The sequence below is a fragment of the Pseudopodoces humilis genome, chromosome 25 (assembly GCF_049639895.1).
Source record: "Pseudopodoces humilis isolate 2021_Gansu_Grassland_sample_001 chromosome 25, ASM4963989v1, whole genome shotgun sequence".
Classification (NCBI taxonomy): domain Eukaryota; kingdom Metazoa; phylum Chordata; class Aves; order Passeriformes; family Paridae; genus Pseudopodoces; species Pseudopodoces humilis.
This window is the reverse complement of record NC_142224.1, coordinates 4,253,675-4,275,350: the sequence shown is the minus strand read 5'-3', so window position 1 is coordinate 4,275,350 and position 21,676 is coordinate 4,253,675. Positions and strand designations below refer to the sequence as shown.

The 21,676-nt window shown below is 49.4% G+C and overlaps 1 protein-coding gene across 4 annotated transcripts; it reads left to right on the top strand.

The window, feature by feature from the left end:
- Positions 1–1,289: 1,289 nt before the first annotated feature.
- TBCEL (tubulin folding cofactor E like) lies at positions 1,290–21,541 on the top strand. 4 transcript variants are annotated; one of them, XM_005528478.3, is made up of 8 exons: positions 1,290–1,336; positions 5,065–5,214; positions 7,429–7,568; positions 9,495–9,676; positions 10,655–10,911; positions 12,503–12,629; positions 13,145–13,261; positions 17,333–21,541. In XM_005528478.3, exons 2-8 carry the CDS (start codon positions 5,082–5,084, stop codon positions 17,649–17,651), a joined length of 1,275 nt encoding a protein of 424 aa, XP_005528535.1. In that variant the 5' UTR covers positions 1,290–1,336; positions 5,065–5,081; the 3' UTR covers positions 17,652–21,541. The 4 variants fall into 4 exon arrangements, with proteins under 4 accessions (XP_005528535.1, XP_087922842.1, XP_087922841.1 ...); XM_088066716.1 differs by having other exon boundaries at positions 1,314–1,336; positions 5,068–5,214; XM_088066715.1 differs by lacking the exon at positions 1,290–1,336 and adding an exon at positions 3,306–3,410.
- The last annotated feature ends 135 nt before the right edge of the window (positions 21,542–21,676 follow it).

Sequence of the window (21,676 nt, the reverse complement as noted above, 5' to 3'; positions counted from 1 at the left end):
CCACAATGCTGCCATTGTGCCCTGCAGCCCCAGCCTGTGAGGGTAACAGGATAAAGCTGTCCCGATGATGTTACAGCCTGGGGAGATGCACTGCATCCACTCAGCCATGACTAATGCAGCTCTCCTCCAGCTCCCCTGTCTTTGCCAGGCAGGACAGGCCGCGTTTCAGGCACTTTCTGATTCCTACTGTGCGAGGATGGAGGTGGGGAACCAGGCTGGCTGGATTTGTCCTCACTCTCAGCATGATTTGTCATCCAGGTCAGGCTTAGAGCAACCTGGGCTAGTGGAAGGCATCCCTGCCCATCCAGAGGGCTGGGATGAGCTTTAAGGTCTCTTCCAACCCAAATCAAGCTGGGATTCTGTAATTCTGTCCTTGACCAGCCACTGCAGAAAAGGAGGTGCCAGCATTGAGTAAACAGGAGAGAAAGGGGCGAGCTGGTAAAGAGCAGGTGGGCACTGCCAGCAAAGGCTGTAGCTGCTGTGTGAGCCACACAGCCAATGCTGCTGACATTTTACATCCTGAACATGCAGGTGTTTGCAGGATTTAGGGAATTTTATGTATCCAGCTCCAGCAGGACCCTGGAGGCAAGGGGCTGCCACCCTGAGGCCACTCCTGTGCCCGGAGCTGGACCCTGGCACTGCAGGGATCTTGGCATTGGCATCATCTCTGTGTGGCATCACAGAATCACAGACTGGGCCAAGGTAGAGACCTCAGCAGGTCCTCCCTGCTCCAGCAGGGTCATCCCAAGGCACAAGGCTGTGTCCAGGGCCTTCTGGAATCTCTCCAGTGAGGGTGACTCCACCCCCTCTCTGTGTTCAGGACTTGGTCACTGAGTGATAAATTTCTTCCCCCTGTCCAGGTGGAGCTCCCTGGGATCAGTCCCTGCCCATTCCCCTTGTGCCATTGCTGGGCTCCCCGGAGCAGAGCCTGGGCCCTGCAGGCACTGACAGACAGAGGTGAGGTCCCTTCTCAGCCCCTGAACAGCCTCAGCTCCCTCGTCAGGGAGATGCTCCCGTCCCTTCGTCTTTGTCACCCTCCGCTGGCCCCGCTCCAGGATCTCGCTGTCCCTCCTGCGCTGAGGAGCCCAGAGCTGGACACAGAGCTCCCGATGCTCCTGCCAGGGCTGAGCAGCGGGGCAGGGTCCCCTCCCTGACCCCCTGACACCGCTTTTCCCCTCGCATCCCCAGGAAACCCTCCGTGGGGACAGGAATGACGTCATCGGCGTCGCCGTCTCCACGGCAACGGGGGACGCGCCCCGCCACGTGATCGCGCGCTGTGTCACGTGATGTTTGCAGCTGCTTCCGGGTCGCTGTGGGACGCGGCCGCCGGGCCTGGGTGAGAGGGGCGGGGGACAGGGGAGGACAGGGGAGGACAGGGGGGGACAGGGGACAGCGGGGGCCGCTGGCACCGTCCGGCACCGCCCGGGGACCCCTGACACCGCCCGGGCCCAGAGCGGCGCGGTGCGGGAGCGCAGAGGCCGCTGTCAGCCGGGGCCAGCCCCGGGGCCGTGTGAGGGACGGGGATGGGGACAGGCCCTGGGAGGGGACAGGCCGTGTGTGAGACGCGGAGAGGCCTCGGGGGCTGTGGGCTGTCGGGGGGCAGCTGCGTGCTCGTCCTGCCCCGAGCCCAGCAGCACGGACAGGGAATAATTCCAGCAGGGAATAATTGCTGGTGCAGTGGGACAGGGTCAGGGTCGGGCCAGGAGCGTGCCAAGGCACAACTGGGGTGTGTGCCTGTGCTCGCAGGGCTCCTCAGCACGGTGCTGTGGTGTGGGAACAAACAGCCGTGCAGGGCTTGATGATGGGGCCTTGACAGAGTTTCACCTGCTTGGGTGGCTTATCCTGGTGGCTCAGAGGGTTGGGCTCCCTGCCCTGCTACAATTCCTGATAAATCCTGCTGGGATTTCCCTGCCCATGGCAGGGAGAGGTGGAACTAGATCTTTAAAGTCCCCTTCAAACCCAAACCGTTCTATGATTCGCTTCTCTGCCTCTCAAGATCATCTCAAAAATAATTTCCCTGAATCATGTCTCGGGAGAACAATGCTCCAGCTCCTTGCAGACGGATGTTTGTGCTGTTCATCCATTCCTTACGCTTTGTTTTCTGTGTGTGTAAACATGTCAGGATGTGTTTGGTGTGTGACTGTTCAGGATGTGCCCCGAAGTGGCACTGGAATTTCATTAGCATGTCATTAATGATGTCATTCTCCTGAAGGGTCTCTTCTTCTCCTGGAAGGCTCAGAGTACAGGGGATGGAAATGTTTTCCAGGCTGGTTTTAGTATCCTCTCTTCACTCATCAGCTGCAGCAGCACACTGGGCTTCCCTGGAATCAGTCTCAAGTCAGGGTCATGCTCCTCTTTCCAGACACTTCCCAGTGCTACTTCCAGCTTGGGAATCCCAGCACAGGAAGGATGTGGAGCTGTTGGGGAGGGTCCAGGGGAGGCACCAGGATGATCAGAGGGATGGAACAGCTCTTCTGGGAAGAAAGGCTGGGAGAGTTGGGATTGTTTACGTGGAGAGAAGCTTTGGGGTGACCTCATTGTGACCTTCCAGTACTTGCAGGGAGACAGATGGAGAGGGACAATTTCCAAGGGCCTGGAGTGACAGGATGAGGGGGAATGGCTTCCAAGTGTCAGAGAGTGGCTTTAGACTGGATATTGGGGAGCAATTCCTCCCTGTGAGGCTGGGCAGGCCCTGGCACAGGGTGCTCAGAGAAGCTGTGGCTGCCTCTGGATCCCTGGAAGTGTCTACAGCCAGGCTGGATGGGGCTTGGAGCCACCTGGGAGAGTGGAAGATGCAGGAACGAGGGATTGGAATGAGGATTGTTTTTAAGGTCCCTTCCAGCCCAAGCTATTCTGAGATTCTCTGTCCTTGTCACTGGGGCCACAGCCCTGCAGCAGAGCACTTAAATATAACAACAAAGGCTATTTGTTGACACCTCTCAAAGCCCAAGTGCCTCGTTTGCACTCCGTGCTGTCATTTAGAAAACCCAGAGTTATTTTGAGGCGTGAATTGTTCCTTGTGATTCCCTTGTCAGCAGGGACACACTCAGAAACGTGCACCTTGCAGGTCACCCCGTCCTGCCCTTGTGCTGACAGCATTCCCTTGAAACCTGTCATTCCCTCTGCACATCCTGCTGCTCCTTGCTCCCAGGCAATTGTAGGGATTCAGAGAGGCCAGATGATTACAGGGGATGTGAAATCCCATGGGAAGGGAGGTGGGAAAGGTGACTGCCCGCTCCACAACAGTTCTGGCATCTCACAGTGGCGCTGGTGTTCAAAGGTAGAGATTGAGGAAGAAAATATTGGGGATTCAAAGCTCCCCAATAATTGGATGTAATGTCAGTAGTTTTTCTTCTCAGTTCTGGATTGCTCTCGCACCATTGCTGAAAACACCATTTTTTGCCTCTAAGGTGAGTTTCTGGTGTGGAATTTCCAGCTGGTGTTTGTTCAGCAGGTGAAGAGGGATGGAGCTGATGGAAAAGCCACGTGAAGGACAGAAGGCTTTATGCACGTGGGAATAAATTCTGGAAACAAAATTTCCAGACCAGGAGGTCTGAATGTGTGTTTGGAAAGCCCTGTTTGTCTGTGGATGGTGCTGAGCTGCCAAACCACTCTGGAACAAGGCTTTTCAGCCTAAAGCCTTGGCTGTCAGTGCAAATTGTACCTGTACTGTGTGGAATGGCTTAGCCTAAAACTAAATGCCTTGCTCCCATCAAACTCCACTTTGAGCATTTATTTTTTGATTCTAGATAGTGACAGGAATCAGGTTTGAGCTATGAATCAACCAAGCTGTTGAAAGATGAATACGGTGGGGTTTGGTGTTTTTTTAAAGTCTAATCCTGTAGGTCCCTATTTGTGACATTTAAACTTTATCTATAATATAAAAATGATAACATGTTTCAGTCAATTGCTGCTTATTGTACTCAAATCCTTTTGGTTGGAGGTTTTAGGTAGTCTGGTCTTGAAGAAGTGAAGTAAAACTTGCTAAACAAGTGATTCTCAGCAAAGGGAGCCTTAGTGAAATAATTTTTATTTAGAATTTTATCTCTGGATTTATATCCCTGCCTGTAACAAGTCTAAGGGAAAGACACAGGCAGAAAACTTAATTCAAGATTATCAACATGGCTTGCAATGAATGTGTGGCCCCAGTCTGAGGTTTAAAAATGTAATTTTGCAGTAATTAATGGAAAAGCTGCCCTATGACTAATTGTAGAGTGTAGGAAACCTGCGCTGGTTCCTGCACGTTCAGGATTGTGATGCTGTGTCCATGATGAGTAGCAGGACCAGGAAACAATCTCTTCATTCATGAATGAACTCTGCTCCTGTGTTACAAACCCATCAAATGCCGAGTTCAGAGAGACAGAGGGGCTGAGTCTCACCTGGGCAGGGCAGATCCCGGGCCATGGAGGGGTCCAAACCACTCACAGCTGACTCTCAGTATCTCTCCAGGCAGCTCAGCAGCCTGTGATGAAGCAAGGCCTTCTTCCTGTGCTGTTCTGTGCCGTGCCCAGATATGAAGGGCACAGTTATTATCTCCCAGATACATTAGGCTGCTGCAGAATGGAATTGGCAGAAGCTGCCTCTCAGCCTGGCCAAGTGATGTTTGGTGACACAGCAGAAAGGGGAAGTTGGCAAACAGCTGTTGGAGCAATCTCCTACTCACAAACAGCTGTTTGCTCCTTCCCCTGCTGGCTGCCCTGCAGATGTGTTTGAGAACAGCTGTGGATTTCTCACAGTGCTCCTGGGAGGGGCAGAAGTGACAAGTACAGAAGTCACATTTTGCAGCCTGGAATTATCCTGGAAGAGCGTGTGGGGTAAGGAAGTCTTGAACTTGGCCTGTAATGCTGGGTTTGTACAGCACCAAACCCTCTGGCTTGGGGTGCTTTTCAGGTAATATTTTACTTTAATTTTGAATTTGGAATAGGACCTGTTAGATGATCTGGAGCTCAGAAATAAAACCCGTGGCCTATCTACGTGCTTTCCCTGTGTTCTCAAGCACCACCATTAGAAGTGATTATTGCTTGCTGACTGCTCATATGCTCTGTTTTTCTCTTCTTTAACCAGAAGTCCAAGAAGGGAGCATGGACCAGCCCAGTGGAAGGAGTTTCATGCAAGTTCTGTGTGAGAAATACAGCCCTGAGAACTTCCCCTACCGCCGTGGGCCTGGCATGGGGGTGCATGTTCCAGCAACTCCACAGGGCTCACCTATGAAAGGTAAATTTCTGGTCTTTCTGAGCATCTTGGAGGGTGCTGAGAGGAATCAACTGAAAAAGAAATCACCTTGAATTGCCCAAAAAAAGAACCATCACAATGTGTTTTTTTACTGGAGAGTAGAGAGACTGGAATCTAACAAAGGTAGAAAGTGACTGAATGGGTTGCTGAAAAAAACCAAATTTCTCTACAGCATGATAGAATCAGAATTAGAGAATAGAACAGAAATAGAATAGAATCATTTGGGTTGGAAGGGACCTTCAAGATCAGCAGGTGTGTGGAAGATGGACCTAAGGCCCTGTGCAGTCTGTGTTTTGAGGGTTCAGCAGTCCTTGGAGCTTTTCTTCAGGACACTGATCCTATTTTATTATTGGCTGCAGCCACAGGTGTTTTGGAGAGGTGGCTTAAAAACACATAAAATACCTAAATTTGAGGTTGGTTCCCATGCCACCAGCTTGCTTTGATGCCTGCAGGGACAGGAGCTCAGTGTACACAGGAGGGGGCATATTTCAGGCAGAGTGATGAGTTGTTGAACCTCCAGCCAGGCTTTTGTGACAGCTGCCTCAGGTGAACTTGCAGTGTGCTTTGTCTTCTCAAGGCACCAAAAGCTTTGTGACCTAGTGGAGAATTCCCCTCTCCTGTGCTCCTGACCTTGCTGCCTCGAGGGAATTTAGCCAGATGTGTGTCTGAAGCTCTGTGCTGCTCGTGGATGTCCTTGAGCCTCCCAGACTGCAGAATCTGTGTCACCATCTCCTTTGAACTAGATCCATGTGACACCCTTTAGTCTTCCCTCACGCTCTGATGTTGACATTTAATTCTTGGTTTGTACGGATGGGTCTGAGATTCACATTGATCCCATCAGAGCTGCCCCTTCTTTGTGTCACACATCTTGCCCATCATGGTCTGTAGGAGTAATCCAAACATCCATCAGGTCAATTTGTGTCATAACCAACCCCAAAGGGGAAAATAGCCATGGAAATCAGCTGGATGAAGTTTCCAATAACTGGGTTTGACAGAGGAGAAAAGAGGGCCTGAGTTCAGTTGAGGATAAAACACTCTCAGAATGAACAAGAACAGAAAAATGGCCTGATGGAATGTTCAGTCAGTGCCCTCTCTGCAGGGAAATTTACCTCTCCTGCTCACCTGAGCTGTTTGGGTGCTGAAAAGAGGCCATGTCATAAAACCTGACTGAGACATGACTTACAAATACTGCATTAGTAATTCCCAAAGTACCACACTATCCTTTTTAAGAAACCAGACACTTATGAGCCAGAAAACTTGGAAACCCAGATCACCCCAGGTAATTGTTTGCTCCTAGAGTCCCTTTCCAATCGTGCAGCTGTCAAGTGTTAAGGAGAAAAGGGGCCACCTATTTAGGAAAAAGCTTGTGGTTATATTTTAATGGATTTCAGTACTCCAGAGAGGTGGGAAAGTCATGTTATACCTGAAAGAGTGTAAGACTGATGACTTACCTTGTCTCAACGTGGATTTCTTGTGTGGAAATCGTTTCCTGTTACAAACCCCCAGCTTTTTGTCATGGTTTAGCCTTAGCACAGCAGGCTGTGATTGAGGTCCAAGTCCTTGGTTGTAGCTCTGAGTACATTTACCTGTCCGAGGAGGAGCTGGAGCAAAACCAAAGCAGAAATGGAAAGGCAGGGCAGAGACACGAGTTTTTGCATGAATGCTGAATGCTCTACACTGAACCTTGGGAGGGGAGAGCGTAGAAAGGAAATGTTTAAATACCTCCTAAGAAATGTTTAAATACCTCCTAAGAAATGTTTAAATACCTCCTAAGAAATGTTTAAATATCTCCTGGCTGTTACTAGGCCCAAGTGGGCTCCGGGCAAGAGGATAAGGGAGTCTGACTGTGCAGCTCCCCTAGTCCTGTGTCCTATCTGCAGCAGCAGCTGCCTGGGGAAGAGCAGAAGTTGTGGCAAGGGCTGATAGGAGACATGCCATAAATGACAAAGGAAGGCCTGAAATACACAGGAATACATGAAGGAACTGAAGAACACTGATAGGAGTGGTACTTCATGTTTACAACCAAGACTTCAGGACAGTGTCTGTTATAAAATCCGTGTTTAACCTGAAATCGGTGTAAATTCTGGCATTCCTGGTGGATTTCTCTTCCTGGCTGCAATATCCATGTTTGGGGCTGGGTTCTGTAACTCCAAGGCAGTGCTGAGCAGAGGCAGCTTCTGTTTTTCCCTGTGCCAGACCGCCTGAACCTGCCCAGTGTGCTGGTGCTCAACAGCTGTGGCATCACCTGTGCCGGGGACGAGAACGAGATCGCCGCATTCTGCGCCCACGTCTTTGAGCTCGACCTCTCTGACAACAAACTGGAAGACTGGCACGAGGTAAAATGGTCATGGGCACCTCACTGGGGACCTTCCACAGCTATTACTGACTGCAAATGCATTGCTTTGATGAGAGTTCCATTTTTGTGGCTTCTTCCTCCTCTCTGAAGGTGATGTTTATTTACTTGGACAGCAACTGAGCAATACATGTGATAAAATTAATCCAGTGTGGCACTTCACTCCTGTACCTTGTGACTTACAGTCTTGGCCCGTGGGCGAAAAATCTGTATTTTTATTTTATTTCATCATGCAAAGCACTGGAACTGGCATTTCTGACACCAAGAAGTTAATGAGCAGTTTAGTTTTTGACAGAGTGGCAGTCAATTCCCAGCTTTGCCACTGTGATGGTGAGCAAGGTATTTATTCCCTCTCCACATTTGTTGCCTTATCTGCAGAACAGATTTAATAACATTTACCACAAAGGGTATTTCTGCAGCTTCATTAATTAATACTAAATGCTGTCATAAAATCCTTTGAAGTACTTGGATGAAATAATGCTCGATAAATTCAATGTAACAGGAGTGAAACAATCTCAATCCATTCAAGTGTCATTAAGTTCCTCACTGGATTATGCTCTCCTTTTATATTAGTGTTTAGTGTTGGAAATACGTGGGGAATAAACAGGATATCATGGGGGTTTGTGCCATCAGATTGTCATGGCTTTAAGCAGGGAGAGAATGCAGTGTTTGCAGTGTCCCTGCTCAGTGGGGCTGACCCCCTGTGTGGTCATACACTGGTCACTCAAAAGCTGCACATCTCACACCCTGCTCTGTGTTCAGTCTCTTCAGAGACTGGAGCTGAAAGGCTTCTGTGTGTGCTGGCCCCTTCCTCTGAGACAGGATTAAGTTTTCACAGCCCATCCACACCAGATAAATATCTCCCCACCCCTAAAACCTGCCCGTGCTGGGGATTCCAGCCTGTTCCCATGCTTAGCTAATAACCTCATAGGCTAAACTGTGTAATTTAAGTCTCCTGTGCTGCAATTTCAGCCAATTTCTGCCTGCCCTGTTCTCAGCAGGCAGGAGGAGCATCATCACCGTTCCTTATACAACAGCTTTATACCCACTAAGAGGAACTTTAATGTCTTTTTTCCTTATTTCAATATTCTACTGAAAAAATACCCTTTTCCCAATAATCCATCATAGTTTTTCCTAAATCCTGTGTTTTTGCTGGACTGATGTCATCCAGTTAATTCCTGAGGTGTAGCCCCTAAACCATGACATCACCTGAGGGGAGGCATGAAGCAAGGCAGGCTCATTACCTCATGTTTGCCACACCTGAATTCAGGAGAATTCACCCTTTGCCAACAGCTGGGCCATTTATTGACCTCTGTGTGCCATGGTCTGCCCATCTCTGCCCATGCCAAAGCTTTGTGGAGTTGAGCTCTCCAGCCAGGTGTTGTCTGACTCAGAATTGTTTTCTCCATTGATGTCCGCTGGTGTTGGAAGCTGCTCCCCACTCAGTTCCCCAGTCGAGGAGGGAATTAGGGATTGGCTGAGCTCTGTGGGAAGCAGTGGGAAGGTGGAAAAGTGCTCAGTGTTGGCTCCTGGAGGCAGGAGAAGTGTCCATGGCCCCCTGTGAGCGAGGGCTGGCTCCTGGAACGTGCGGCTACTCAGCCTTGGGCTTGAGGTGGATTTTATGACCTCTCCCAAGGGACTGCCCTTCTCTTATCAAGCTGCTCCCAGAGTGTAATTAAATGAACTCTTGAGGAGAATGAGCAATTAACCAATCCATCTAGATCAGGAATGGCTGGATATGAATTACAGGTAGATATCCCTATGTTTTTCTCCATATCATTGCTTTGTGATGATTCCACAGGGCCCCTTTGAGGAGGTGGGATATTATTGCCAGAGGTCCGATTACTGCCTGATATACATTTCTTTCTTTCTTTCTTTCTATTTTTTTTTTTCTTCCCTCCCCACTTAGGTCAGTAAAATTGTGTCCAACGTCCCCCACCTGGAGTTTCTAAACCTGAGTTCCAACCCTCTCAGTTTGTCCGTTTTAGAGAGAAGTTGCGCTGGGTCTTTCGCTGGCGTCCGCAAACTTGTGCTCAACAACAGCAAAGCTTCCTGGGAAACAGTGCACACCATCCTGCAGGAATTACCAGAGTAAGCCTGGGAATCTGGGGATTTACACTCAGGTCAAGGCTGGGTTATGGAGTCGTGTGGTGAGGGATGAGGGGGCTGTGAGGATGCAAACATCAGCAGAGAGAAAGGGATGCTTTCCTTTGGGAGTTTGGGAACTCCAGGTGAGTGCTTTACATTGTCCTAAAAACCAAATTTGGGTGGTGCTGCAAAGCCCAGGCCTTCTCCTCCTCCAAACCTAAATACCAGAGATGGATAATGACCCCAAAAATGTAGGAGGGTCACACTTCCCTCTGAGTCACTGTGCAGTGAATGGTGCAGGGCATACCTGTTAAATGGGTGGTACCTCTGAGGGTCTGGCCACTTGTCAAGGAATATTTCATCCTGCTTTTCTCTGCTACGGTGTTGATTTCTGTGGTTTGGTCACAGGCCACCTTGGCATTCTGCTCCCATGGATGTCCTCAGTGGCTTTGTTTTGATGACAGATCCCTCTTTGTGTGGCTTTGTAAGCAGAGATGATGACAGCAGAATGTCCTGTGTGGCCAACCTACACTTCTCTGGGATTGTGAGAGTTCAGTTGTCTGAAAACTCAGTAGGACCTTTTCTTTCTTTAATAGGATCTGTTCTTTCTGTAATGAGAATCTTTGGCAGTGATGTGGGGAAAAAAAATCATCATCAGGGTTGTATCGAAACCCCATTTTAAATCAAGCTGAGAGCACTGGGAGCAGGTCCAGTCGCCACTGGAGCTGGGTTGGTGGCTTGTTGGGCACAGATGTGGAAGACAACCCCAACCAATCTGTTACACAATACTGGGAGAGACTCAGGGAACACTTAAAAGGTTTTTTTAATCTTTGAAGATATAGTTGGGAGCAGAGATGTAGTCGAAACACTCTGTGTGCAGGGCTCAAAGGCTTTCTCTACACCAAGGTTCTCAGAGCTGTTACAGAAAGTTGTGTTAAAATCACATAAAATTAACGACATGATCCTTTCTGCCCTGCGCAGCTTGGAGGAGCTCTTCCTGTGCCTTAACGACTATGAAACAGTGTCTTGTTCTCCAGTTTGCTGTCAGTCTCTCAAGCTACTCCACATAACTGACAATAATCTTCAAGACTGGACTGAAATTCGAAAGTTGGGAATTATGTTTCCATCACTGGACACACTTATCCTGGCTAACAACAACCTCACCACCATTGAAGAGTCAGAAGATTCCCTGGCAAGGCTCTTCCCCAACCTAAGATCCATCAATTTGCACAAGTCAGGTGGGAGCCTGGGAGCTGGGGTGGGTTTTCTTGGTTGATCAGAGTCTCTCCTCCTGTATAGATGACAAGCAATGAACTTGCCCATCTGTGGGATTTTCCTGCTGCTTTGGGTAATTAGTCATTATCAAAAGATGAGTCAGAGCAGCGTGGACCAGTTAATCAAAATGAGCTGGAAAGGATTTCATGTTGGTAGTTTCCCTCTGTTTCCCATCCCTGCCTCAGGTACTCCTGGCTGGGGAAGGATAAATAAATGTCTGGCAGTGGAGGGGATGAAAGAATCCCATTTTCCCTTTATTCCCTGCTTTAGCTTGGGTAAAATGAGGGCATGTGCAGGTATGCAGTGTGGATCAAGCATCCCTCAGCAGAAGCTGTCTGTCATCTGTGCTCAGTCATTACAGCCTCACAAGTGGTGCTGGAAGCTGCTTTTAGACTCCAGCCCCAGAGAATTTTCAGCCAACGCTCCAGAAAGAGAATGAGCATTTGGAATATTGGGAAGAGCACCCTGTGCTGGGAGAGAAGGAGCTGCAGGGCAGCTCGTGGGGGCTGTGACGTGTTTGTGCATGACACATACACCAGAAATTCATTTGCAGGAGTGCTTCATGCACCAGCAGCTTTTGTTCTTTACAGCTTTATATGCTGTGCAAGCGATGCTGAAGTGTCAGGCAGGTAGAAGGGACTTTATTAACATGCCCTACAATGTAAGCATCAAGGAATCCCTGTAATAAAAGCTTAACTAGAGGAGGAAAAGCCTGTTAAGCTGCATTTGAAAGCACTGTCTCACCAAGGAACAAGTGCTCCTCTGGTAAGTAGTTTTGCAGTTTTGATGCCAGGTGCTTAAGAACTCTGGGCTCGGTGTTGCATTTTGATGTTTTGGGAGCTGAAAGTCAAACAGGAATCCCAAGGAGCTTGTTAAAACTTTTTGGGGGTTTTAGAGAAAGCTGCTGCACTCTGAAGTTCTGGCAGGTGAAGGCTTCAAGATGAGTTGTGTTGATCTCACCACACAATCACGGCTCTGCTCTGCTCAGTCCTCAGCTTTGTTTTATTTTGCCCTCCCCACTTGCTTTGTTATTCCAAATGTCAGGTCTTGAGGGGGGCTGAAAACGAGTTAAAACCTTTTTCATTAAATGGCTGGATGGCTTTTGGGACTGTTTCACCATTGGGTTGTGAGCAGGAATGGGACCCAAGGTGGTTGTGTATGTGAGGTAAAGCCATTTGGTGGCTGTTTAGTGATGCCTGGGATGAAAGAAGTGCTGGTGACTTTAACACTCTGAAGGCAGCATCCTTTTATAGACACAACATCACTGATGCTGGTCAGTCCCCAGCAGTGAGGCCAAGGGCTGAGTGGTCCATAAAAAAGCCATGGAGAGCATCCTTCTAGACTTGGAAATAGCACAAGAGAATTTCAGCTCCTCTGTCTTGTAAGCAAATGTTGATTTTTTTTTTTAGCAGCACATTGTGAGCAAAAAGCCAGCTTCTCAAAGGAACAGCAGTGACACTCTCCTGTCACATATGTTCTTTGGCTGTGTCTGATTATTGTGGATCCATGATGTGTTTTCTGTGTTTGTTAACACAAATCTTTCCTCCTGAGCAGGTCTGCATTGCTGGGAAGACATTGACAAGTTAAATTCTTTCCCCAAGCTTGAGGAAGTGAAATTGCTGGGAATTCCTCTGCTGCAGTCTTATACCACCGAGGAACGCAGGAAGCTGCTAATAGCCAGGTCTGTTGGTTTGTTGTGCTCAGCAGAAACATGACAAGGCAGGGAAGGGGTGGGAGCAGCTCATCAGAGGAAGATGCTGGCAGGAGATGAAATTCTGTGTGAATGCAGAAAGATTGGAGCTTGATTTGTTGGGTGGGAGCAGCTCATCAGAGGAAGAGGTTGGTAGGAGATGAAGTTCTGTGTGAATGCAGAAAGATTTGAGCTTGATTTGTGGAAAAGTCAGGGAAGTGAAAATGTTAAATCTGACTGCTCTACTTCTCAGAGGATTTTGTGAGTCTCCTACAGATCTGTGCACGTGTGGTGCATATCTGTGGTGAAATTCAAGTGCTTAATTTTGAGTGTTCTTGAGAAATTACATGGAACTTCCTCACTCTCTCAAAGGGATCGAGGCCTGAGCTTCCTGGCAGGAATTCTCATGGTGTTAAAGCTGAGGCACTTTTGAGGTGACTGCCTTGTTGGTGAGCCTTTCTGGGCTCCCCTCCTGGCTGACTGTGGCTCTTGGTGTGTGCCTGCAGGTTGCCATCCATCACCAAGCTCAACGGCAGCATCGTGGCCGACGGGGAGCGGGAGGACTCGGAGCGGTTCTTCATCCGCTATTACATGGAGTTCCCCGAGGAGGAGGTCCCTTTCAGGTAGGAATTCTCTGTCCTGCAGTGGAGAGCAAGGACAGAAGGGTGGTGACTGGCCAGGTGATGGGAAATACATGCCTGCTGTTCCATGAAAAAGACATCGCTCACCTTCCTCTGGCCTTGGCTCCTTCAGTCTGTTTGGGCTGAAATTGTCATATTATCATTGTCTGATGATTTGTTGGGTCACTCCTGAGTCAGGTTTGGTCTTAAAAGTGTCAAGTGCCATTAAACAACAGGACTGTTGAGTTCATGACCTTCATTGTTTTCTGGCCTGTCCCATGGCTCCCTTCATAATCCACCTGTGTTTGGGAGTGCGCAAAGCCAGGACACATCGTGCTCTCCAGTGCCAGGCCAGGTCATCTGTTCCTGTGGACCATCTGGTGTGTGGAATGTGGCTGGCAGTGGGAAGCTGTGCCCTCTCTTTCAGGCCTGCAAATCACAAGTCTGATGGGTTTTCTTTGCCAAAAAAGTACATCCAATGATCCATTCATCTTGGTAAACGAATGAACTTGGACAGATGCTGTTCAGTCTGTAACTTCTTTGTGCCAGCATCCACTGACTGCTTCTAATGGGCTGAGAAGGGATCATGGAGCATCAGGCCACTGCCTTTACCTTTCCTCTGCCTGAAACCCTCATGTGCTTTTGGACAGCAAAGCTTTATTATCCTTTTCTTACAGAAAAGGGGTAGGACAGGAGTGTGTGTGACTCTGAGGGCACAGACAGAGGTGGGGACGCTCTGAAGGTCACAGGTATGGCCTGGCATGGATGACAGAGGTGTAAATGGAATCTGCTCAGTGTTCTCCTCTGCTTAACTCTCAGCTAAAATGCCTCTTGTAATTCTAAAGCTCTGGATATGTGACTTGCCAATCCGGGAAGGGGGTGGGAAGGCTGGAAGGGGGAACGAGGGCATGGCATTTTGTGTGAATATTAATAGGGTCAGTGATTATAATATTTGTTAAAAGCATGCTGGGGTCAGTTCAGAGGCAGAGGGCACTCATGCAGTCAGGGAGACAAGACAGCTGGTCCTTTTTCTGAGGACAAGTCCTGACTTGTAATTTTAGAAGGCCTCGAAGCGTAAAAAATGAAGGAAATATTGGAAGGGATAACAGCAGGGACAGAGAATGCAGGAGAGAGGAAGGGGAAAAGGAAGACTGGTAGTGTGAGCTCATGGTCCTGCTCCCAAAAGGGATTAATTTCCATAACATTTCATATTTCTTGTGTTTGGTGGTGACAGAATGTCAGTGATCCATATATTGCTGGGAAGGACACAGTGGGGTACAGCTTTAGGCACTCATGGTGCCTAGGACATGGGTTTTGGGAGCAGGCTGTGTGTTACACATCACCACACACCACTGGGGTTGGTTTGCAGGTGGGATCTCATGTAAAAGATTACTGACATCTCACCCATCCAAGAAAACCATGCTAATTTTGACCAACATGCCAGCTTTATGCTAGGAAAATTACCTCCCCCTCAGGTTTCTTAGCCTTTAAACACTGGTACTGCCTTTTTCATGGTCAGTGGCTTCTTTGTCCAAATCCCTTCATCTGTGCAGCGTTTCCAAGAGACTTCTGCAGCTGCCAGAGAGGGTTGTTCTGTCCTGGAGGGGTTGGGTGCTACTGCAGACTATTTTCTAGTGAGGCTGCAGATGGCTGAGAGTGTCCCCAGTGCTGGGTTTCAGTTCTGTACCCACAGTCAGCAGCCCTTGTCCAAAGGGACACCTGGCATTCCTTGCAGAGGGATTTTGTGTCTGTTTGTTGCTAAAGCTTCCCCTTCCTCACTCCCAAATCTGGTGTGGTGGCTCCAGAAGTGGTTTGTAATTAGAAACTAATCAGGACACACATGTTGTGGCTGGGGTCTGACATCTGCATTGCAGTGCTGCCTCGAGCAGAGGGAGAACAACTTGAGCACAGAAAACTTCCCAGTGGGAGCAGCCCCCCTCCAGACTGGCAAGGTGCAGCCTGTGATAAGCTCTGTCAGCAGAACCCCCCTGCTTGCTGCATTGCTGTCTGCAGCTGGAAGGGATCAGGCGGGCAGGGAAGTGGAAGGAACGATTTATCTCTGTGGATGTCGTGGTTCTAGGGAGCGCCGGGTGCACAATCCAATATTGGCTGTCTTGTGGAGCGACGTCCTCGTGTCTGGGGGGTTTTAATGAGCCCTCTGCTTGTCTGCTCCACTGTTTATCTGCAGAGTATCACAGACACTTTCAGCCAGGCTCGGGTCTTCAGCAGCCTCAGCATCTGCCAGGCTGCAAGGGGTGATTAGAAAAGTCCCCAGGGTACCTATTATTGGGGTCCAAAACATCCATGTACCAGTCTGCCTTGGTCCTGATTGATTTGAGGGCAGCCAGTCACTCGCACTCCCCGCTTTCTTTGCAGCTCACATACAAAGGAATAGGCTGCAAAGCTCATTCTGCCCTTCCTCAGCACAAGAAAATTTCAGAGAGCATTGCTTGACCCACCACATATTTACAGCACATATTTGGATAATCGTGGCTCTCTCATGGTGGTTCTGTCTCTCAGCTTGGCTGAAATTTGTCCCCCTCTTTATCCTCTCCCCACCATCAGCCCAGTTCACTCTTAGTGAATGAATCATGACAGTACTTGTGGCTGGCCCAGAAGTTGTTGCTGGTCTGCAGCAGCAGAGATGCTGAGAATTAAGGGGATGTCCCAAAGGGGCGCTGAGGGTTTGGAGCAGCAAGAGCGGGGTTCCTCTCTCCCTCTTTCCCATCGGATGTTGCTGCTGGCAAATCCTTCCAGAGAAAGAGAACCCTCCTCACTGCTGACACGTTGGCTGGCAGTTGCTCTGCCTGCAGGTGGGTTAAACGTGGGGAGTGTTGTTTTCTCTCAGCACTAATGGCTTTCCCAGATGAACGGGGCTGCTCCTGCCACCCCGGTGCCCATGAGAGCAGGGCACCGTCCCGCCTTTGGACGCTCTGGTTGTGTCTGTGGGACTGGAGAAATCCTAGTGCCTTGTGGCCCTTAGCTCAGTGCCCAGCACACAGAGGGGCTGCTGTTCTCCAGGAACATTCCTGCCTCCGGCAGCACTCCCTGGGGTCACCCAGCCTGCCAGATCCCATCTCTGCTGCGGGGGCTGTGACACCGCGCCCATCGCATTCAGCTGCGCCTGGGATCGGGAGCACAAAGCGCTTTCTGTGCAGGGGCTCTGAAACGTTACCTGTCCTCGGCAGCTCTCAGCCTTTGTCATCCCAGTCCCATTGTGTTTTGTGCTGCCATTCCTCCTCTTTCCCAGCCAGGCAGGGAGATCCAGCCTGGCCCAATGGGAGCGATACCAGGGGGGCGGGGGTGACACAGACTTTCCATTGCAGGGACCTTGGGAAGAGAACTTGGCTGCAAGGACACGGTGACAGTGGAGTGTGTGCCTCTGCTAGTAAAATTCCCATCTTGTTTTAGAGCAGGTGTGAGGGATCAGCTGGCAAGAAGTGCCCTGTTATCAGCTCTCAAACTGTGCAGCAGCTCACCTTGTTTCAGTGATCTTGATGATCCTGTGCTCAGTGGAGTGTAACATTTGGGACCTAGGTGGCCTTTTGGTTACAAGCAGGAATGTCTGATGATCAGTTAAGTCATGAGGCCACAGATACTGGGAATCTAAACTGAGGGTTGTGTCCTTTTTGTGAGCACTGGCTTGGTTCTGGCACTCTTCAGTGAAGTGTTTTCCCTGGAGCAGGAGGTGTAGAGTTGTGAGCACAGCATCCTCTCTTTCTTCCAAATCCCACTGCAGCCACGGCTGGGATTTCTGAAACTGTAGGAGCCCAAACTGTGCTGCTCAGTTTTGTCAGGAAGCTGTTTAGAGACCAGCCAGCTCCAACATCTCAGGCTGGTGGTAACTTCACCTTCCTCAGCGAGATAATTCTCCCTAGTGGGACACTGAGCTCATGTTGGTGCCACGGTGCAGCCTGGGAACCGTGGGACAAAGTGAGTGGAGTTCTTGGGCTTTCTGGGGCTTCAGGTCATCAGCTGGAATCAGGGTCAATGTTGTGTCATGTGGGGAACACTCAGACCTGGGAATTGTGCATTGTGGCTGCACCATAAGTCTGGACTTGTTGAATTTTCCAGGTATCATGAGCTGGTCACCAAGTACGGGAAGCTGGAGCCCTTGGCAGTGGTGGATCTGCGGCCTCAGAGCAGCGCCAAGGTGGAGGTTCACTTCCAGGACAAGGTGGAGGAGATGTCCATCCGCCTCGACCAGACTGTGGCAGAGCTGAAGAAGCACTTAAAAACTGTGGTGCAGCTGTCAACAAGCAACATGCTGCTCTTCTACTTGGACCAGGAAGCTCCTTTTGGTCCCGAGGAGATGAAATACAGCTCGCGGGCGCTGCATTCCTACGGCATCCGGGATGGGGATAAAATTTACGTGGAGCCCAGAATGAAATAGCCTTTCTGCCCACACCCACACGCCCCCACACACCCACACACATGCATTGAGGAGTTTTTTGCAAGGTTTTTGTTTCGGTTGGTTGGTTGAGGTTTGGTTGTGTTTCTGTAGCAGGTAATTTCTTAGCCCGGAGGAAGTGCCCTGATCTGAGAACCATGCCCACCATCCACTGCAGGTGACCTTGAGGTGACAATTGACTTTAGGATGTGTGTTTCAGTGTGGGCAATACCTTGATGTTTCCTTTGATGCTCCGGTATACTCGTGATTTGGCGTGAATGGTCACTTGTTCAAGCTAAACAATGCCAGGGTCCATAAGGGAGGAGACGGCTCGGTGCAGAATTTGACCTGTTTCTTTCTTTTCCGAAATTTTTTGGTGTTTTGCTCCACCAGAGCTCCCTTTGGCCTAGCTATCCAACTGTGGCTCGAGCTTGCTGTAGTATTTTCTTGCAGCTTGGTGCTGTCTCAACCTTTTGTTGTGCTCGAGTTCACAGGAAAGATCTCCATCAGTATTTTGCTTGATTCAGAGCTCAGGTACTTTAGTGCATCCACTTCACTCCACTGGTTTGCTTTCTGTGAGTGCACAAAATGGGGGAAAGAAAAAGAACTTCCCAGAAAGAAACTTTTCTTTTCAAAGTGCACGCTCTATATCCACCTGATTTTTTGGGGAAAAAAAAGAGGTTTGGGCTGCTGTACCCATCTCACGTGGTGCCTGCAGCCTGTGGGGATAAAGGGTGTGTTGGAAAGCGAATTTTGGGAGGTGGTGGATGAGCGCTGCGTTGGAAGGGCTTATAGAGCAACAGGCCAACAAGGGGTTAAAGAGCAGCTTCCCCCGTTGGCCATTGCCCATCCTGATGCTGAAGAGATCCTCCTTGCACTTCACCTTGTGCCAGTGGGCGCTGCAAGTGGAATGGCTAAAATTCCTCTCCTGGGAGAGAGGAAGAGTCAAGTTGAAGTTTGTGTTTGTTGCTGTTGCACCAGTTCAAACCTAGCACTTTCCCCGGGGCCCCTGGCCGGGGTCCCTGCCTAGGGTCCGAACTCGGAGGATGTGTTGGCTCGGGTCAGCCTCTGGAAGTGGAGGAACAGAGCAGCTGGACTCACGCTGGGTGTTCAGCAGGTTTCACTCTCTCTCTCTCTCTTGGCTTCCCCCACGCGCCCCTCGTAGGCATCGCGTGCTGCTGCTTCACGTAGTCCCCGTTTTCTACTGCAGAGCAGATTCCCCTGCCTGGGCAGTGAAATCCTCCTTCCTTCCTTTCTCTCTTGTTTCGCTTTCCTGTGTCTTCCCTGCTCCAAGTTCAAGACTTTCCCAATTTCCTGGTTCCAAGCAGCTGCAGAGCAGTTTTTGGAGCTGTGCAGCGAGGGCTCTAGTTACACATGAACTCCTGACCTTCATTTTGAAACGCTCCCTTTATCCCCACGTGCACTTTCTGTCCCAGGATGCTTTTGCCCACATCACCGAGCTCCTTTGGTATTCTTGGAGTTGTGTATTTTCTCTTCACGTTTTACCTGGATTGTGGGGTGGGATCAGTGGGGAGGGGATGAAGTATTATTATCTCATAGTCTTCAGGTTTAGGATTTGGGGATTGTTCAGAGGGGATTAGTTCCTTATCCAAAGCGAGGGTTAAAATGGGAGGATTTAAAACAAGTTACTAATTTGTGCCTCATCCCCCTGCCAAAAATAGCAATTTCTTGGCCCCATTGAGATGAGCAATAGGGAAGGGAGTGAATTTTCCATAGGTAGCATAGATTTTCCATAGATCCGTGGTACCTGTAAACTAAACAGCAGGGAGATAGTGGCAGTATAGCATAAAATGATGCTTTTATAAGCTAGAGCTTTACTGAAGATGTATTTTCCATTTGGGCAGCAAAAATAATTTGCTGCCTGATAGCAGAACCCTTAAGCCAACACTTCTGTATGATATATACATACCTACCAATAGGAAAAGTTGTGGTTAATAAGATATTTTGTTATAAAGCAAAGTTTTATGAAGATATGGTTGTTTAATATTAGAAGCCTATTTCAGCCCTTGACCTCCAGTGTAAGTAGGTTATCCCTGAGTGGCTGCAGAGTCCGAGGCAAGTGACCTATGGGGATGCAAAAGATTCTCTGACCTAATTCTCCAGAGCAGTAATTGCCTCTGTGGGTATATTTATGGCATTGTACCTGCTATTAATGAGATGTTGTAACTCTTGACCAACTTCCTCAGCACAATTAAGTGTCTGGGTTTCAGAGAAGGGAATAAACAAAGGCCGTTAAAGGCTGGAATGGGATGATAAAGAAGAGCCAAGTACGTGCTTTTAGGTTTGTTTGCCCACTAAAAATTGGGCTGTCCGTGGAGGGATCGGTGCTGTCACCAGCTCAGAACTGGCAGTAAATCCTGATTTTGTTTGTGACAGACCTGGTGGGAACTGGAAGATGGGAAAAGAGAACACAGAAGGTTAACTGGTGCTGGGGATTTGGTGCTGACACCCAAACCTGCTCCCCTGGTCTGTTCAGGTATGAAATCACCACCCTGCCACTTCTCCAGGGGAAGGGTTTTCTCAAGGCATTCACCTTGTGTGCAGATAGTGGAGCACTCACGGGGTAGAAACCAGAAACCTTGGTTGGCTTCCCACGGAGAAGGACTCACCCCCAAAACCCAGAGAGAGAGTTTATGTGTGCAGATGATCAGCTGTGGGACCAAATGGCACTCAAGGATGTGGCAAAATACCCCAAATCAGCTTTGTGGGGAAGGGTCTTGTGTGTGTGCCACCCAACAGGGGACCACGTCTTGGTGAGAGAGGAGAAGGTTCTGGCTGGGAGAGGAGGTTTGGGTGCTGAGTGAGGGTGCAGATGTGGTTTGATTTAAACCTCTGCCATGCCAGGAGGGGCCATATCCATGTGTTGCCAGCTTCAGCTAAGGGTCTGTGACATCCCCTTGAGAAAACAAAATAGATTTGCAAGCTTCCCTGGCTTGTGTGTCCTTCTATCTGAGGGCTGCTTTTGTCGAGAGCTGTTGTGTTGTTCCTGCCAGTGAATGCATAAAAATCTGCCAAGGGCAGCTGTGCAGCGGGCACAGCCCCTGCTCCACGAGGACTGGGGTGACAGCTCCACACCAAAGTGTCCCACAGCTCTGTGTGCCGGGTTTGACGCTGTGCTGTTGTGGTTTTGGATACGTTCCTGTTGAATATCCGTGTTTGTGGCCAGATGTTCCGGGTGGATCGCCTAATGGTGTTATGAGTTATCAATATGCACGGGGTGCTGGCTGTGCTCTGCTCCCTGGCTGGGATTTGTCACCTCGTTTTTTGGGAGCTGCTGGCAGCTGTGAGCTGTGGTGGCTTGGGGGAAGTGCTGCTGGGGACAGGCTCTCCCTGTGCCCTCTCCTCCTCGGGTCTGGAACCCGACGGGGGCTCCACGGCGGCTCTGCCTCCTCGCCTGTCAGTGAGATTCTGTAGGTTCCGTTCATGTGCAAGATTTGAGAATGCAGACGAGGTGCTTAAAGCAGCCCAGAGGCTAAAGTATGTATTCCTGGCAGCTGTGCCTCCCTCGTGTGGATGTGGCACTTTTGTAGGCAGCAGAGAGACGCCTTCCCCAGAGCAACATTAGAGGTGCTTCAGCCACCTCGGGCCTTTGCCTGTGTGATTGCTTTTCTGCAGTTCCTGGAAACTTCAAATATAATTTAAACACAAAGATCTATTCTTGCTTCCTGTTAATGTTGCATCCATATGTAATTTCAAAGAAGAAGAACTGTAAGTCCATCTGGATTTTATTCTGGTTTCTCTCCCTGGGGATACACCTCCCGCTCCCACAATTTGCCTTTGGTTTGCTCGCAGACTTAGTGGTGGAATTCAGGCCAAAACAGGTCATTGGTTTGGATCAGTTCAATAAACTTATGTAAGTTTTTACACAAAAATCCCCGGTGTCCTGAGCTTTGCACTTTTGTCTTCCCTGAAGCAAAAATGTTCCCTGTTGTCACCCCAAAGACGTGAGTGAAAACTGGCAGGATTTTTTTGTCCTGCTGATGGTTTTGTTGTCTGTCCTTGAGCTT

Bases quoted from the DNA above. Each gene is read 5' to 3' on its own strand.
- TBCEL (XM_005528478.3), top strand. From the start codon at position 5,082: ATGGACCAGCCCAGTGGAAGGAGTTTCATGCAAGTTCTGTGTGAGAAA. The intron at 9,677-10,654 runs GTAAGCCTGGGA...TGCCCTGCGCAG, and splicing joins ATCCTGCAGGAATTACCAGA to CTTGGAGGAGCTCTTCCTGT. The intron at 13,262-17,332 runs GTAGGAATTCTC...TGAATTTTCCAG, and splicing joins GAGGAGGAGGTCCCTTTCAG to GTATCATGAGCTGGTCACCA.